Below are 19,303 nucleotides of genomic sequence, written 5' to 3' on the forward strand. Positions count from 1 at the left end.
CATTCCCATAAAGTGACACAAACCACTCTTAACTGAATTTTAACCTTCTGAGTCACAGATATGTCCCAGAGTGAGATGTAGGTCATGTAGTCATCTTATGGCCAGACGTTTTAATCAATGCTTTATGCAAGGTCAGGATCATTATCTTTGGTGGCTTGCACAAGGCTCATTTACCTTTTTGAAAGTAGAGATTACAAATACAAACATGTGAATAAAGTGCCTTTATTTATAGTTGTTCTTTAACAGATCACCAAGAGTAGCAACAAAACAATTCAAACTCTTCTTGTCGTTGGATATCATTAAAAATGTTTTTTTTTCTTTCTGTGCCTTAATGCTTCATTGTCCCACAACTCGTAAAGAAAATGCAGACTAACATGTTGTAATGAACAAGAGTGCTGACATTTGTTGCTGTTCATTAATCACACGCATACCACCCTGTTTCTTGTTGGTGGATGACGTGTTATTATGCTGCTGAAAATAGCTACAAGCTAAAAACTGCAGTGCTCAATTTGCTTATTGTTTCATTTCGTTTTACAATTAATTCATGTATTTGTGTCTTTACTAGTGGAGTCGTGTAATGAGAAAAAAACTAGTGTTAATGATCTGTGTAATTTATTGACTTTATTGAGATTAATAAAGCTTTCAGAAATGCATTTTAAAGACATTCTTTTTTTGAAAGCATTTATCTTGGTTGAGTTTTGTTAGATATACTTGTTAAGCTGCTTATTAATGCAAATATCTAATGAGCCAACCACATGGCAGCAACTCAATCATTTAAGCATGTGCCGTGGTCAAGATGACCTGTTAAAGTTCAAACTGGGCATCAGAATGAGGAAAAAAGTCATTTAAGTGTGGTGCTGTTGTTGCTGACAGATGTGCTGGTCTGAGTACTTGAGAAACTGCTGATCTACTGGAATTTTCTGCACACCAATGTCCAGGGTTTAAAGAGAATGTTCCAAAAAAGAGAAAATATCCATTTAGCAATACTTCTCCGGCAAACATACCATGCTGATGAGCGAGAGGTCAGAGAAGTATGGCCAGACTGCTTCGAGCTGATAGATAAGCAACGGTGACTCAAATAACCACTTGTTACAACCAAGATAGGAAGAAAAGACGGGCTACAGCAGCAGAAAACAACATCGGCTGCTACTCCTGTTAGCTAAGAACGCTAAACTCACACTAAACTGAGGTTGCATTTCAAGCAGATTCACCAAAACTGGACAACAGAGGTTTGTAAAAACGTTGCCTTGTCTACAAAATTTGTGCTCTTACATTCTGATGGTAGGGTCAGAATTTGGCGTGGGCAACATGAAAGTATGGCTGCATCCTGTTTTGTATCTGCAATTAAGGCTATTGTAGGTGGTGTTTTCTTGAGACATTTCAGGCCACTTAGTACCAACCTAGCATCATTTAAACATCTGAGTATTGTTGCTGCCCATGCCTATCCCTTTATCCCTGACAGTGTACAGTGAATCATACAATGCTCTCATAAAGCTCAGATCATCTGAAACTGGTTTCTTGAGTTTGAAAATGAGTTCACTGTACTCAAATGACTTCCACAGTCACCAGATCTGAGTCAGATAAAGCACCTTTGGGATGTGGTGGAATGAGAGATTTGCATCGTGGATGTGCAGCTGACAAATCTGCAGCAACTGTCATGTGAATATGGACCAAGATTGCTGAAGAATGTTTCCAACACTTTGTTGAATCCATGCCACGAAGAATTTAGGCAGTTCTGGTGGAAAAAGGGGGGCTGAGCCCCTATTGTAACTATCAAGGTGTACCTAAAAAAGTGGGAAGTGAGTGGATTTCCTTTTTGCATTTCACAGAGGCTCACCTACTGAAGCTTTTCAAATGAATAAAAATGGCCAATAAGAAGAAACCAGTGGGTGTTTAAAACATCACTGGACAAGTGTTGAGGCTGACACGTGACCTGTAGAACTGCACATTCTCCCGCAGACCTTTCTTCTCTGTTTCTTATCTCCAGTCTGATATACCACGCTTTGAAGAGTGCTTGGAGTTGATATGGGCTAATTAAAACAAGTGTACAAGCTTTATAAAACATAGCTTGGTGTTCTCTTTAAGAAGAAAAAAGTAATTTGAGGTAAGGAACAAACAGTTCCATGTGTACCCTTCCTGTTTAACAGAAACCAGCATATTTAGAAATAAGCAGGGATTTGGGTTTTTCTGTGCCACTCTCAGCACATCAAACTAACACCTGCTGCTCTTTGGCATTTCTCTGCTGCTGTTAAATGCTATAACAAAGCTACTGCACTGCTGATTACTAATATTTCAAAAATGTTAATAAATCATTTTAAATCAGCAGTGCTCTTGTTTTGAAAAAAACAGAAACTGCCTTGTAACCTATGATCAGATCCAATAGCTTGAACGCAGATGTTTATTTAAATGGAAAAAGTAATTTATTTTGCATCTGTCCTGCCAGGTCAAATATCTCTGTAGTTTATCATGCATCTCTCTGGCTTCTCAAATTCCCCCTTAGTCATCGTGCTGTAGAAAGTTCCAGTCTTGTGTATTTCTTGTTAGGGGTCAGAGGCAGTATTGACCATTTCCTTTCTACTGCACAGTAATGTTGTTTTAAACCCTGAGTTAACCATAGATCGATCTGAAGAATGGGTGTATTTGGGGACTGCCATTCGTCATAAGGCTTGAAAGGGTTGTTTTCTCCCGACCCTGTCACCTTTGATGAATTCCCATTAAAGGCTCCACTCTGGAAGGCACAGCCAGCATTTGCCTTGGCTCAGACACACTGCATTTCCTCCTCTTTCTCTTTCTAAGTTTGACAAGATACTTTTAATTGTTCCACAACCTTTTGTCCATAAAGGACATCATTTTAGTTTCTGTTTGTTTGTGATGGGCGGACCACACAAGGTTTTTAAAAACTGCATTGGGAGAAATTAATTTTCTTCGCTTCTATTTTCAAATCTGCGATGTGGACATCCTCTAAATGTCAGCGTGTTCCTCAGGGATGTGGGGCTGCCTTTGCACTTGTTTATTTCCAAGAATAGAGCAAGTAGGAAAACTCTTAATCTTCTCCATGTCCGCAAACCACCCAGATGAATCTGTGCTTTAAATTTTAAGGGCATTGTAAGGTTATGACCACTGTAATGGATTTCATCAGATATGGTCAATAAATTCCTGGAATATTTCAGAAAGCAGCAATTCAAAGTACTTACCATGAGTACTGAAAGACGCATCACTGTAATTTTGCAACAATGACTGACAATTGTCTCTGTAACGCTACTTCAGCAGTTTGTCGGGTTATTTCATCACTCAAAGCAGCTTGTCACCTCTTTCCTTCACTGTTTCCTTCTCTTTCTGTTTCCCATTTCAAAAGTAACTAACCCACCACTTATTTTTAAGTTGATTCTGGGGTCAATAACATTTCTTGAATTACATTGGAGAAAGTGATGAAAGAAACTGGTTAACACTCTTACCATGTCTCACACTAATTCACCGATGGACAATTTATCCACAGTATTGTGGTCTGAATCGTAAAGTTATCCAATTTGGCATCGGTTCAGAGTTAAAGTAATTGGAAGTGACAGACTACTTAAGACTTTTTGCTCTCATTCATGTCCCCAGGAGGAAAAGAACAAACATTATACACAGAGTATGAGCATATTACCGACACACTCTGGGCTACAATAGAAATAGTACATTTTGTGTTTTAGATCCCAGTTTTCTCAGTCGATAGGCATGGTGAGGACAGACAGTTTTTGCACATGATCCATGTTTCAAGATTTCTAACATGAACCTCATTAATCCAATACCAAATCACATTTTTTATACATTTTAAACAAATGCTAAAAATGATACAAGCACTTTTTTTTTAGCTTGATGATTACCATGGTCTTATCTCGGGCCAGCTATGATTGATTGTTTCACTGCACTGCTTATAGCACATATTGTGATTCTTTTAAGCTTTTAAAGAAAAGAAGGAGGAACCCGAGTGCTGATCGCACAAATACTGTAATGTTAAAAGATCCAAAGCAGCTGTCTTGGTTTTTATAGGCATATTGAAGTTACTGCATTCCTGTGCAGTTCCTCTGAGTTAAGCTAGAGTTAAGGTCAAAACCCAATCTTTAACATGCTCATACACACACACACACACACACACACACACACACACACACACACACACACACACACCCTCTCTTCTAATAAATAATTATCCCTCAGTGTGATGTGGCTTTGGTCCAAGGCCCTGGAGTTTATGTGAGCTGCTTTTAGTAAAAAACAGTACCATATCCAAAATGGAAACATTCCGGCCACATTTTATGCATTTTTGTTTTTACCATTTTTACATTTTGAGCAATTACTGTTTCACCTGTAATTTTTATTCAGTCTAGTGCAGTGTTTTTGCAAGCAGCTGTCTTGCTGCTCGCTAAACTGTTGCTTCATCCAGTAAGTATAAATTTTGAAAGTGTATATTTCTGAAAACAAATGAGTCATAGGAGTCCAGAACGATAAGCATTTGTAAGAACAGCTCAGGTCACTAGTGCACTGACTAACATTTTCATTTTGCTGTTTTTGAACACATGTTTGAAAACATTTTTTATTTTCAAATTGTAGTTGCTCAGGTTTCTAGTTTGTTCTGCATCCTGAACACTGGACATGTAACACTGACTCCCTCTTTCATGCACATGTACGTGCAATCGATGAGAAACGCTTAAACTTGAACAAAGAAGGAAGAACAACACCCTCTAATCTAAATGTGACATTAGTTAGAATCTACTCAGAAGTGCAGTCTGTAAAAACAATAAAAAGATTTGCAGTCTCAGCTGGCTGGGGAAAAGCAAGGGAGTCATCCTCTTCTCATCCTCTCTTGCTCCTCCCCTTCTTCACTGAGTTATTCAGTATTTGAGCCTTCAAGAGAATAAGGAAAGCCAGACATTATAGAGACAGAGGGACAAGGAACTGTTTATCTCACAGGCTCCCACTTCAAATCCACGGCAGGTACCCAGGGAGCCTGAAATTTGGCATCCAGATTTTGTTCAACAGTCAGTTATTTTCATTATTCACTTTCTCACAAAAGATTGGAAACATGGCTCCTCTAGCGCATTGTGACCACTGATGTCTGTTTCTGCAGAAGTATTTCCTCCATGCTTCTTGTTTCTTCAGATATTGTTTTTGTTATGCGCTTAAGAGTTCATTAATGTTACTGTGATTTCTTAGTTGTACCTTCTTTTGGAATACGATCACTACTTTTTTGGACTGGATTTTCTTGAATCTCCTTCGCTAATGTTGACCGAACCGTGTGGAACCATGTCACTGGGCTCAGATGTTCGCGATCTGACCCTTTTACAACCTGCGCCTCCTGTGCCATCCTTACCAGGAGCTGGTGGCGGCTGTGGGATGTCTGTTGGCGGGGGCCCGTGGACCCAGATGCTGGACCTCCACCCTGGCTCTCCATACAGCTCCCTGCCCTCCCACCATTCCCTCATCAAGCAGGAGCCTGGCTGGGGCACCGCTGATCCGATAGAGGACCCTCACTGTGGACTTGGGGCCTTCACAGTGCATTTCACTGGCCAATTTACAGGCTCGGGCCCCTGTCGGACCGGGGCCTTTGGAGAACCACCTTCAAACCAGCCAAGAATGTTTCCCAATGGAACCTACCTGCCCAGCTGTGTGGACAGCCCTCCTACACCTAGGAATCAGGGTAAGCATTCTTACTGCTAATCCCTTCTGTGATACCATCAGTCAATAAAATGTTTTTTTAGAGACAGCATCATTCTATACTGCCATTAAATGTGCTCTTGATGTTTAAGAGTAATGTTGTGTCTGAGCAGCATGTCATGTTCTTTACTAGGTCATTTCAAATCACAACAAATCCTTTGGCATCACCATTATTATTACCTCTCAGTTTTGGGTTTAATTAACACAGTATTGCATGTATACATAAAAAGTGTAAGTATAAAAAATAAAAATTGAGTCCTTTGACTTCAGCTGCTGTTTGAGCAACTTTTTATACAAAACAGAAGATTAGTTTGGTTCTTATCTGGAATCATAATTAAAAATGAAACTACATAAATTTTGTTTCAATGTTTCTGTACAGGAGATAAGACACATCTGCCACTGTCATAAACAATTCTTGCATTTGCTATCTGCTGGGGTACATTTAACCTACATGTTTGCCTGCTGCTTTCAGAGGAAGTGTGCATGTGAGACTTCTTTGCCCAGCGCAAAGTAGTTTTTGATGAAGTGATAAAACAGAGTGGTTTTCTGCAAGTGGCATGAATCAGGGAGTTTGTGAGTCATTTTTCTTAGAAATTTACTGACATCCCTTTTGGGCCTGACGCTGGGTATCACAAACTGTCCATACTGCGTTTGTAAAATAGACATCACATTCACTTTCCTTGTGATTGTACAATTCTTGTGTGCTACAGCAGAATACATCAAAATAGTTTTCGTTACATGTTTCTTTCCCCGTCAAATAACTAAAATGATACTCTTTAAAATTTTCTCTCCCCTTCTATTTTTTTTTATTTTTACAAAGCATATGCTACAGTAGCTCACATCAGTCCATCTGTGGTGTGTCTGCCAAATTTCTTTTTCCACCTGCCATAAATAATGCAACCACAAAGCCAAAGATAGATGGGGGGAAAAAGAATATGTTACAAGGAAAGAGGATTTAGTAGTGCGATGAATGTCTCCCTGCGGTAAGCCTGCCAGGGACTAAGAGCTACTATCAAGGGGATATAGATAACTGACCAGATACTGAAGACTTTGCAAGCTTCAGAATGTTGCAGTGATGTTTGAGATGATGATCTAATGACTCGAGCAGGCAAATAGGCTCATTTTATTTCCATCACCTCTCTTTTTTGTTGTTTTTGTTTTTTCTCTCAGGTTACGGAGCAGTCGGTTTAGACAGCAATCCCAGTTACGGTCACACGCCGTCTCACCACACTCCTCAGCTCTCCAGCCTGTCATTCAAACACGAGGAGACACTGTCACCGCCAAACAGCATAGGTAACTCTTTACGCCCCGGCGCCTTTTCATTTGATCTGCAGACTGGAAGGCTGTCGTGTCACAGCAAGGTTATATAAGTAACCCATCATTTTTCATATCACAACAGAACCGCTATTATCCATTTCCCTTCATCTCTCCCCATCTCTGTCTGCACACATATTCATATACGCAGACATACATAAACACACTCTCCCGCTTGCTCTTCAAGCATACAAAAGGTTAATGATTCTGGAAATTATAACTTGAGGAAATGGCTTTATGCGACTCTGTTGGAATGTCAAAAACTGTCTAGGGACCAATATAGTATGTGAACCTGAAAAGGACCAGTGGTTCTCAACGACCTGTTCTCCATTCTGTTTTTTTTTCTCTCTTGCCGTTCATGTGTCTTTGAAATGAACTCATATTTGTTTTACAAATAAATTTAGTGTGTCTGGAAAAATGATTCAATATAATATCAATGGTTTAGAAGCATTTATATCGCAAGTGGAACAGTGATGTATTGTATGTAATATATAGTTTTAACCAAAAACCACTAAAATTAACAATGTGTTCAGTGTTTTCTGTTTTTTTCTATGTATTTCACAGTTTCATGATCTTTTCTAGACTCCCAGCTTTTCATTTAAAATCTGAAAATGAAATTGTTGTAAACACTGCATCCATATTTTAAACCAGCCTTTGTATTTTTTTCATTTGATTTAGTTGACCAGCAATTTCCAGCGCCTAATCCTATGTTCAGCTGCCATAATCCTTCAGACTCTTGTCCGAGCAGCCAAGCGCTGCTGCTGCGAAATTACAACAGGTACAATAATTTATCCCTGTATGAGTTTGTTTTTGCTTTATTTCCCCTTTTTTCTGGTCCTCAGTCATCAGTTCATGTCAGATTCTTTCCACTGACACCATATGCAGCTTGCTCACTTGCTGGTAATTTTTAGAAGTGTGAACTCTCCCTGATCCCACATTAAGCCCCGTGTTTGCCTCTACAGCGTCTGGGTTGTGAATCCTAATTTGTTCTGAGGTTAAGTGCTGCCCACTGGTGCTCAGCAGGCCAAAACAAACACTTAAGTGATCTACTGCTGATGTGTCTTAGTCCACCCTCAGGAAAAATGAGGAGAAAAGTAAAAAGGAGAAATGTTAAGTGAAAGTGAGAGTTGCAGAGAAGCTGCCACTGAAAATCTGCTTATTTGAATCTGTAGATGTGTTTCTCACTTGTTTTCCTTTGGATGGAAAACATCTCAAAGGGTAAATTAGGATGAAATTCTTCAAATGCCGCCCCGCGATGTTGTTGAAGAAAAGGAACATGTACAACTCAAATACTAGGACGGCAGCTGATAAGAACGGGGAAGACTGCACTGTTGTTAGAGCTATTGCATGAACTGGAAACCCTCAAACAAACACGCACACGAGTGCACGCGCTCATACACATGGTGTACATATGTCAGATATCAGTGAGTCTTTGCACAGTTTTACTTAGTTCAGAACTGATTAGTGAGCCATCGCAATCCTTCCCTCAAGGACTTCTGAAGGAATGTGGTCCAGAATTCCCCTGAAAGTCTTTCCCGCCATTAATGATACCGAGGACAGAGTGATGTCATCCACGGGTCCAGGGTGTACTAGGCACAGAGGCTCTCACCCCCACAATGAGTGCACAATCCCATCTTCAAGTGTGCGAGTTTGTGTGCTGTGTTTGTGTGTGTCTGTGTGAAGTAGTGTGATCTGCCAAGGTAAAGAATGGCTCAGTGCCTGTGTCTTTTAATGAGGCCAGTGAGGAGTGTGGTGGGTGGACAGCATGTGTTAATAAGTGAACCATTTGGACTTCCCCTGAATGAAACATCTTCATTTTATGTACAAGGGAAGAAAACTGTCAGGAGGAATTCAGAGTAAATCTTGTCTGTGATTATTAATTTCAAGGTTATTTCCAAAAAGTAACCAAATAATAAATTTAAAAAAAACCTGAACATAGCCTATAAATTACTTTCCCCGCTTTCCTAACTCTGCTGTAAGTGCAGTGTTAACCCTGTTAATGCCGTATGCTGTATGTTTTACTCAGTGATAACCTGTACCAAATGGCATCTCAGCTGGAGTGTGTAACATGGAACCAAATGAACTCCTTGGCATCATCTATGAAGAGGTGAGACTTTGTCGCTTTTTATTTTCAACACCATATGGTGCAGTTTTTAGTCTTCACTGGTGCTTTGTTTATGTGCAGTCTTTCACTTCTAATGCATGTTCTAAATGCTGAGTTGAGTATTTGAAGGTTTTCTGGTTTAGGCTACTATAAAGTCATTCAAACTTTTAAAAAGGAAGAAAAAAGAAGGAAACAGAAAGAAGGGGCCATTTGTGCTAAAGAATGTGAGACGAAGCTTTCCTTGCTCAAAAAATTAAAAAAAAGTCTCAGATGAAGTTTATGTAGGATCCCGTCACCTAAATTTACAAGCTGAGTGAGAAAATATATCTTCAGGGCCCTGGATATATTGTTAGAGGCAGGCATGTTTAAGGGTTGTTTGGAAGAGAAGAGGAGAAAGGCTTTTGTTCAAGTTGGAAATCACTCAGGAAACATGGCATTTATGTCCTAAATACTCCACTGTTGTAATTAACTTGTAACTTTGTTCCTGCCTACCAGCGGCCATCCAACCAGCTATGACAGTGACCCCATAGCCCCACCTCCACCCATGCTTGTCAGCACCCAGTACCACATACACACCCACGGTGTCTTCAGAGGACTTCAGGTTAGTCAGGTTTGGTCACACATATGAACAAAGACAGAAAGTGAACTTCCTCAGTGTAAATCCTTCTCCTTTCTTCTTAAAGGATGTCAGACGGGTATCTGGTATCACTTCCCCTGCTGCGAAGACTTCAGAGGCCAGTGAGAAGAGACCGTTTGTGTGCGCTTATCCCGGCTGCAGCAAGAGATACTTCAAACTGTCCCATCTGCAGATGCATGGCCGCAAACACACAGGTGGAGGCTGTTTAGAACATTTGTACTCATTTGTCCTGCCCACTTTGAAATGTGACGACTTTAGGCTTCGATGATGACGGCTGGTTTGTATTGCAGGAGAGAAACCATACCAGTGTGATTTCACAGACTGTGGACGCAGATTCTCTCGCTCGGACCAGTTAAAGAGACACCAGCGCAGACACACAGGTAGAGTGGTGTTAAGCTAGTATATCTAATCCCTCATTCCACTATAGATAGGTACATCAGGTTTCCTTTTTGGACAATACATTTAAAAAGTAATTACTTAAAGGATTTTGAATTTCCTGGTAGTGTGGAGGAGGCAGTTTTGAATGAATAATGAATATTTTTTGAAGCGAGAAATGAGTCATTGTAATTAGTGTTTCATTATTTATAAAATCCTGGCTGCTGCCTTAATTCGCCTTTTAACTCTTTTTTCTTAAACCTTCTTACTGCTTTCTAAAAATATAGCGGCCATCATTATTGCTTCAAGACCCCGTAATGCATGAAACTATATCATTCAATCCAGGAACACAACAAAATAAATATTTAGAAATTAATTCACTACGAGAAACAAATAATTTTTCTATGTATTGTGATTTTGTATTTATTTAATTGATAATACTGAATGCTGCATAACCAGAGTGATCAATTATAATCCATGAATGCTAGAATTCCCATATCTAGAATGAATCTAGAGTAAATTTGATCACATTTTCTTAATAGCAATTTTTAACCACTTAATCTTACACTTAACTTCTGACCCTCTTCTTACCGTTTCCACACTCATTCATGTTTCTGACGGTGCAACAACAACCGTCATCTCTGCGTAGGAGTGAAGCCCTTTCAGTGTGAGACGTGTCAGAGAAAGTTTTCACGGTCAGATCATCTTAAGACACACACTCGGACTCATACAGGTAAAACAAGTGCGTATACCTTTATTTTCTACTTCTCCATTCGAATTGATTTACACACAATAAGTGCCTTCACTGAATTCACTCTAAAGCAATGCTTTCTCCTGTTTTTCCCCTTTTTTTTTGCGTGTCCCCTCCTTGTCAGGTGAGAAGCCCTTTACATGCCGCTGGTCCAACTGTCAGAAGAAGTTTGCCCGCTCTGACGAGCTGGTGCGCCACCACAGCATGCACCAGAGGAACCTGACCAAGCTGCAGCCTGCCATCTGAGCAGCAAGAGGAGGAGGAGGACAAAGAGGAATGTGACAGTATGTTGTGCCAGCTAGTAGAAAAAGATGCCTGGATCCTGGTCAGCGGTTATGGTGCTTTGCCAGACTTACCGAAGTGGCGAGCGCAGCTGACGCCTGCGTCAACGTCAAGACTCACAGATGATCCCCAAGGTCGTCAAGATGCACTTCAACCACTACTAGCAATAAAAGTGCCATTTTGAGAGGGTATAATGCCACAGTAACGCTGAGCCAAGATTTTTGTTTTTAACTTCATGAGATGAGGAAAATGTTGACATACTATTTTGAATATTTTACAACACATGCACTGGCTTCTTCTTTTGTTTTTAAAATGGTCTCACCTCTTCAATATGTTGGACATTGTAAACTGGATTTAGAGCAATAAGAACAACTCCTCAGTGTTTGTCTGTTAAGTTGAACACAGAGAATCTTCGGTTGTGGGAATGTCGACATCTTTATCTTCCTAAAGTGTACATTGACTGCCCAGATTGCTTTGTATATACTTCATGTGGTGCATTTGCTCACAATATATGGTGCCTTTTATATTCTTGTGCATTTATAAAATCTTGAGTCACATCAGTGCACGCTTGTGTTGGCGAGAGACAAAGGAGGTGTGGGTGTTGTCAGGTTAAGAGGCCACCTATGAGATGAGGTGGGGGTGTGAGGTGGGTGACAGACAGTAAAACAGCACCCCTCTGTGACTCTGACAGGTTGCAGATCTCACCCTCCTAAATCTCAAGCACACATCTTCATAAATAGGAACATCTGGAGCCCAATAAATCTCATTAGAAAAGACACATACCTCAGTGTCAGCAGGCTGCTCTCCACTGACTGCCCCCTTATACGCAGGCTGGGCCCCAAAATGCACACATGCACATGCTTGAGTTCTTGCTGTACATAATAGCCTGCAGTTTAGAACAACACTTTACACCTTTTATCCACATGATGGCAGTGTCATCCTTTCTCGTCTTGCAAATGGAACTTGTACTCAGAGTTCTCGACTGTGACTGAATTCATATACTGTTTATATTTTACCACCTCAGCCTGAAGATGTCCAATTTATTCTTGCATGTTGAGTATCAGTACAGACTATATTTCGGTCCATGAAATATACATGGTTTCAATAGAATGTGTGTTTTTCAGCTTATCTGCAAATCTAGAGGAAAGGCGATGGGATGATTCAGCTTCAGAGGGTGTGTTAATAAAATATGACTCAGTGTGGGCAGAAAGTGTTGTTGCATGGCTCATAGTATGTTTTAACTGTTATCAGTGTGCTCGCATATGGAAAGCACAGTGTACGTTTAAAGAAGACATTTATCCAACAGAAGCCCAAACAGGGTACAGTGTGTACCTGCTCTTTTCACGGCAGCCCTTTTACACTTGACGAATTAACAAAGATTAAAATGCCTTTCTCCTACTTCAGGGTCACAGACGGCTCATTTGAAGTGCAGATTCAGGTTGTTTTCCAATTCCCATAATGGCAGGGAGGTAGTATCTCTGTGATGTTTTTTTCTGCTTCTTAATCCAGTGCACTTTGATTAAGAAGGGCTCGTCTTTGTTCTTACTCAGCGGGGGTGTTGTGAATTGCTGGAAGATCAGACGGACAGAGTGAAAGACAGAGCTGAACATTTTACTCACTTCAGTTCACTCTTTACTGGATATTGGCAAGGCTTTCCGGAGCAAGAGGTTCTGATGCTTTAAATGTCCTCAGTCTTTACTACCAACGACTATCACACTCACTCAGATCTGTGCCCTATACACTGATCTTCTGCATTTCTTTGCGGGCATGTGTATTACCCAAACAACACAATAAATGTATGCACTCAGTCCCATCCTGCCAAATGTTACCCCCAGTCTGAATGCATGAACACACACATAGGCGTACACACACTCGCTCGCGCACACGCCACCAGATGCCCCCTCAGCTGTACTGCTGGCAGTTTGCCTTTAAGGGGTGTCGGCATGGGTAATCTCAGGTGACGTACACCTGGTAAGGCACAGCCCAAGACATCTGTAGGACAGCAGGCCTGCTAGCTTCACAGCCTCCACAACCACATGCAATGTCCCGAAAAGGTTTCTATCAAAAGTAAAAGTTATTTAAATTCACTGTCACAAGGAAAGCAAAAGAAAAAGGTGCATCTTTTTCATGATTTAGTTGTATGGAACAACAAGCTGTTTTTTGTAGTTGGTTTAAAAAGGAGTGGTCTTATTTTTCACTATGTCATTCGGTCAAGTCCCAGGTGCTTCCAACATCAGCATACATTTCCCGCTGCGTTTCTTTGGGCCAAAAGACGTTATTTAACCTCCAGGAACTGGAAAGGTCAGTGCACATGTAGCACACACAGGCTCTTAGGAGCCCCAAGGGATTGTTAACAAGGTCAACCCTCCAGAGAGACAACTCAGAAGGGTTACAAGGAGGCCCGCATGCAAAAACAATGCTGTGCCAACAGGAGGCGCTGTCAGGTAATGTTCACATGTTAAGTGAAGCATGCTGTTAGTTTTATTCCCAGACAGCTTTCTCCCCCTCCCTTCAGGCTAGCTCTCTGGTGCAGAGCTGCTGCTTCACAGTCTGAGGGGGTCTAGGGGTTCTTGGGGGTATTCCCTGTAGTAAAGCAGGGAGCCTGAGGGGCTCTGGTATGTAGGAGCTTTGGGAATGCAGAGGCCTTGGGGGGCCTGGAGCTCAGATGGGGCCTACAGGGTAAACTTTCTCACTCAGGGAGCAGAGATGGAGCAGATACAGAAAGACAGCGAGGGGAAAACACCTTGAGAGGAGTCTGTTAAACATGCAGGCAGCAGCCGGAAAGATCCCATGAGGGTACACAGAAACGGGAACAAACACACACTTACGTATACCCTAACCACAAACCAATATGTGGGACAGCAAGGAGAAGCAGATAGCACGTTTTATGTATTCACGTTCTCATCAGAAATTTCATCTTTTATCTTCCCATCATTTCTCCCTCCTGCTGTCTCTTCTGTGCCACGGGAAGATATTAACCTCTAACAGGATTAGATGTGTCTCTATCATGTGATCTAGAAGCTCACAAACCAACTCATGCCCCCTGGGGGAACAGTGGGATGGGAAAGACCTTGTCTCCCCTCTTCATCCCAAAGGTATCCAGATGCTGGGACATGGGGAGAGAAACCCACAGAAAGAGAGATGAAAATGTCGACAAATGGAGCGAGAGAGTCATTTTGTCCAAAGATATCAAGTCTCACGGGGACAGCATTGTCTACACCCTCACTGTGATGAATTTCAAAACAACTCAACTGCGGGCCACTTTGCCCGCCTTTTAATTAAAACTTGAGAAGTTCCTCTCAGCGTATATCATGTGAGATATGCTGCAGCTTGCCAGAATGTGTGAGTGACTGAAGAAGCCATTTGAAATCTGTTTGAAACTGATTTCGAGTCTTCCTGACCTCAGTCCAAAGGGCTCCCATTTCTCCTGAGGCAGTTACAATTAGTTACCAACTCACTAAGTTTATGGTTCCTAAATTGAAATATATCGCTCTTTAAAGCCTTCTCTCTAATTGTGTAGTCATTAATTGCTGATTCCCTATCTACACTGTGTTGATGGGCGCATAAAAACTCATGGTGATAGATGAACGCAAGTGCAGTTCACAAAAAAAAAAAAAAGTCAGGGTGTACGTCTTATTCATCCTCACCACCACTAGGAGGAGTAAAGTCCTCGGATAATTCTCTTTGGTAAAAGAAAAGATACAAAAGTCATTGTCCATAAGTAGAAACACATTTATTAGCCCACATTTACAATTAAATACAATCACATGAATTGGATGACAGACATAATGGCCTTTGCATGAGGGCAGTTCCCTCAAATCAGCCTAGACAGGAAGGAAAAAATATATTTCTGCAGTCATCTGGATGTTGGAAATGTTTTCACACACAAACAATTCCTCACACAAAGGCTGTTTGTACATATTAGCCTGAATAAGTCTGGTGGAAAAATCCTGAATACCTTTATTTATTTATTTATTTATTTTTGGCCAAAAAAACCCCATCAAATAAAGACATGCTGAATGTTTTACATAGTGGAAAGACTTAATTGTGTGATTTAAGTGAGACTGAGGATGATTGGATGTTTTAATGTTCATTATGACAAATGGAGGGATCCGCTCTTTCAGTGAAATGTCCATTTCTGATGAGTTCTTCTAGAACAGTGATTGTGGGAAATTTCATCTGGTGAACAAGAAACTGAATAAAAAAAATTTGTTTAAAGTTCACAAGTAGGTGGTAATGCCTGGTACATTTCACTGTAGTTAATGTAAGCTAAGGTAAGTTCATGTTGACTGGACACTTTATATATGTATATTTTTTTCCATTAGTACATCTATCGACTACACAGCTTGTGTAACCAGGAAGTAGGTGCGATACTTGTATCAAACAATAAATAATCTTAAGAACAATGTTACTATTCTAAATGTTATGTATCTTTTTAACAACATCTTTGTTTACAGCAAATGTTTAGCCTAATAAGTACAGAAATTAATATATAATATTGTTTGAGCTGTCACATTAAGCCACGTATCATATCTATATGAAAAAAAATAGTTGGACTTTTTTCGCCTTTATGCCTGTTATTATATAATGGGCATAAAGCTTGTTATGAAAGCTTCAGAACGGGATGGGTCAGATGTCCCAAAGATCATTATAAACAACACCCTGGGCTATAAATCCCCAGGGTGGAAGGAACAAACACAGGACATAATAATAGACAAAGATGAGGGAGCGTACACTTGGATGAAAAATAGGGCATCGTGATTATGTGAGTCAGAGAGGAGCAGGGGAGCTAAGGGGGAATTGGATGCTATGCGTACTTTGTTATGGTGGCTGTTTAATTGTAGCAGTCATTTTGGCTTTGGAGCTGTTAATTGCTGATATGGAAATAGAAGTGTGCTATAAAAAAGCTCTTTAAGAGGAGATTGTTGGTGGACACTTGGAAATTGTATTGGATCGGAAGGGTGGGTGGGGGTGAGGTTGTAGACATTAATATGGTGCACTTTATGACCCTCCTCTCCCACTGTCTCCACCCTGTTTTCACCCAGAGGGCTCATTATTGTCAGAGGAGAGGAGCTGATCTACGCACACACTCATATGAGAGCCGTCTGAAGGCATTAATGTGCACACACTCCCCCAGTGTGAATGACTAGAACCTATCATAAACAGCAGGAGCAGACCGTTAAACATGGCCGCTAGGCAGGTAATCCACGCCCCCCCCCCCCCCCCCCCCCCAGTCCCCCATCTTGTTCATGCAAACACACATTTGGTTCTTTTACATCTCTGTGCACCACTAATACTTGTCCACCTTCACTCACACATTGGCTCAAGGACATAGATGCACCCTGACACATGACAACCCTCATATGGTATCTGGAGGAAGTACATTGAGTAACTTAGTGCAATTATTCAAATGTATGAAGCAAGACTGACTCCACACTCCTTAGCAAAGCAGTAGAGAAAATATTATGTTATCTAACAGAGAAAAAAAGAAGAAGCAGATAATACAGACACCTCCGCTCTGAACCTTCCTCAGAGCTGGACCTGTTTTTTTTTCTTTTTGACAGATAAAGAAATTCATGTATTCTTGGATGACTGTACAACTGGAGCCATGCCCATGTTTGTTAGCCTATTTCAACAAATTCTTATGGAAAAAAGCAAAAACCAAACATTCTTATTGTTAAGTTATTTAAACCTGAAAAAAAAAGCTCTCAAGTAATTCAAACCAGAGTAAAAATATCAAACATGACTTGGATATTTGGAGGATAGTTTTGTAGCCATTTTTGGCTTCTAGTTTGAGAGTGAAGAAGAAGGAGGTCTTTCATTAGAACGGAATAAAACAGCCCACACATACATTGCTCTGTCCCTTGTTCCTAATGAGCTTTATCGCATTGGTCCCGCTTGACTTGTCTTGCTAACTGGCACACATATATCCATATGTTCCACATGAGCAAGCAGAGGGGACAGGCTGGGTGGCAGAACTGCTTTCTCAGTTACATCTGAGAGTTTTACTGCAACAGCCAGGAGCAACAGCAAGTCAGCTTAACTCCATGTCTGCTTTCCATGTGTGTGTGTGTGTGTGTGTGTGTGTGTGTGTGTGTGTGTGTGTGTGAAGTCTGTAATTAGTCCTGAGAAGTGTTAATAGTGTTAATAGCGTTAATAGTGCGCTTGTTCCTGATGTTCAACGAATAAAAAAGTTGAATCCAGACTTGAAAAGTTGAGTTGCCTGGACGATTAGCTGTCTTCATTGGTGAAGCTATAAAGACAGGCAGCATTCAAACACAGGGACGTTTTACAGAGGTTAGGAAGGCAAGCCCCCCAAAAAGACTGACAAATAAATAAATATTGCAGCACAATAGGAAAGAAGTTTTGAGAAACTCAGTGGTGTGTTTAAAAGTATTACGTGTTGTATGTAGGCTGGTGTCCAGTCAGTGAAACAGATGAACACCAGTGTTCACCTGTACCTGTTACCATTTGTAGCAAGGACACAGAGAGAGCACGACACCATGTCACACTGACAGTGGAAAATTTGTATTTTAACTGGTTTTCTACATGCATAATGATTTTTATTAAGTTGTGACGATGATGCTGTAAATAAATGTAAATGTTGACCATTCAGAAACTGCAGAAACCCAGGATTATGTTTGAGGTTATTAATTTAGCTAGTAGTATTAGCTATATGAATTCCCAACCCAATACATTTAAGCATTTAGACTTCTACCCATCCTCTTCTGCTTATCCTTGTCAGGGTCGTAGGGGGGCTGGAGCCTATCGAGGCTACCACAGGTCACTAGCCTGGCGCAGGGCTAACACAGAGAGAGGGAGACGATTCGCATTCACATTCACATTCACATCTATGAGCAATTTAGATTCACCAACTGCATGTCTTTGGATTGTGGGAGGAAGCCGGAGTAGCCGGAGGGAATCCATGCAAACGCGGGGAGAACAGACATAACTCCACACAGAAAAAAAACCCCAGCCAGGTGGTGGAATTGAACTCAGGACCTTCTTCTAGTGAGGCGTCAGTTCCATCGTGTCACAGTGCTGCATTTAGACATAGTTAACCTAAAACTGCGGTTTGCCTTAAATGAAGTTCAAACTGTGTATCAGAATGAGGAAACGTGGTTATTTAAGTGATTTTAAGTGTGGCATTGTTATTGGTGCCGCTATTTTGGCACTTACAAATATGCAGTCTGTGGCAAACCCCTGAGTAAAAAAGCCTTATTGATGCCACAGATCAGAGCCTCTGATCTGATTCAGAGGAGAATGGCCAGACTGCTTTGAGCTGATGAACAGTAACCCGAATAACCACTTATTACCAAGGTATGCAAAAGAGCATACCCAATTGGAAAAGTCTAACCTTCAGGCAGGTGGGGTACACCAGCAGCAGACCACACTGGATGTCACAACTAAGAACAGGAAGGAGAATTAGGGCCATTCTGATGGCACAAGAGATCCAAGTCTCTATTGGGAAAGTCTAACTAATAAAGTTCAACTCACTGCTGAAAGCCCTTTAACTCAGAACAAACACTGAACAATGTGAAATAGCTGGCCTCTAATAAGACGTGTCATATTTAACTCAAACACAAATTAAAAGTGCAAGTAACATGGAGTAAAAAAGAAAACGCATTTCTACATGTGTGGAAACGCATAGCAACTGTAGTTGGATACATTTTGTGAGCATGTGCAGTTTCTAATGCAGGTTTGTGCCTGTGTGGTATGCAAATTATGCAACTTGGGATTGGGATACATCAAGACAGGGAAAACATTAAAGATTTTTTTTTAAAAGGTGTGTGTAAGAGTGAGCGTGGGTGTGTGGGGGGATTGAGCAACAGTGTCCTGATCATTTACTGACATTTATTTTCACACACACACACACACTACATTGTTCTAATAATAATAATAATAATAATAATGATAATAATAATAATCCAGGTTGATAGGTACAATGCCAAGACAAGGAATAAGTCTTTGGAGTGAGGTAAAAGTAAGCAAGAACTTACTCGTGAGAAATCAAGGAAGGGAGACTTTATTTCCACCCATTACATATTCAGTAGGCCTTAGCCTAATTGACCTTAAAATCAGACAGTTGTAAACAGATAAAGTTAAAAATGAAACATCAAAAAGTGAAAATGTGAACACTGAG

General features: G+C 40.7%; 1 protein-coding gene across 4 annotated transcripts; it reads left to right on the forward strand.

The window, feature by feature from the left end:
- Positions 1-1,043: 1,043 nt before the first annotated feature.
- wt1b (WT1 transcription factor b) lies at positions 1,044-12,370 on the forward strand. Of its 4 annotated transcripts, none has more exons than XM_026170178.1 (10): positions 1,044-1,229; positions 5,357-5,680; positions 6,868-6,990; positions 7,690-7,789; positions 9,038-9,118; positions 9,611-9,716; positions 9,799-9,946; positions 10,043-10,132; positions 10,777-10,869; positions 11,003-12,370. In XM_026170178.1, the coding sequence occupies exons 2-10, from the start codon at positions 5,377-5,379 to the stop codon at positions 11,122-11,124; spliced, it is 1,167 nt and encodes a 388-aa protein (XP_026025963.1). In that variant the 5' UTR covers positions 1,044-1,229; positions 5,357-5,376; the 3' UTR covers positions 11,125-12,370. The 4 variants fall into 4 exon arrangements, with proteins under 4 accessions (XP_026025963.1, XP_026025973.1, XP_026025954.1 ...); XM_026170188.1 differs by lacking the exon at positions 1,044-1,229 and adding an exon at positions 2,087-2,104; XM_026170169.1 differs by lacking the exon at positions 1,044-1,229 and having other exon boundaries at positions 4,838-5,680; positions 10,777-10,860.
- The last annotated feature ends 6,933 nt before the right edge of the window (positions 12,371-19,303 follow it).

The sequence above is a fragment of the Astatotilapia calliptera genome, chromosome 1, assembly GCF_900246225.1.
Source record: "Astatotilapia calliptera chromosome 1, fAstCal1.2, whole genome shotgun sequence".
Lineage (NCBI taxonomy): Eukaryota > Metazoa > Chordata > Actinopteri > Cichliformes > Cichlidae > Astatotilapia > Astatotilapia calliptera.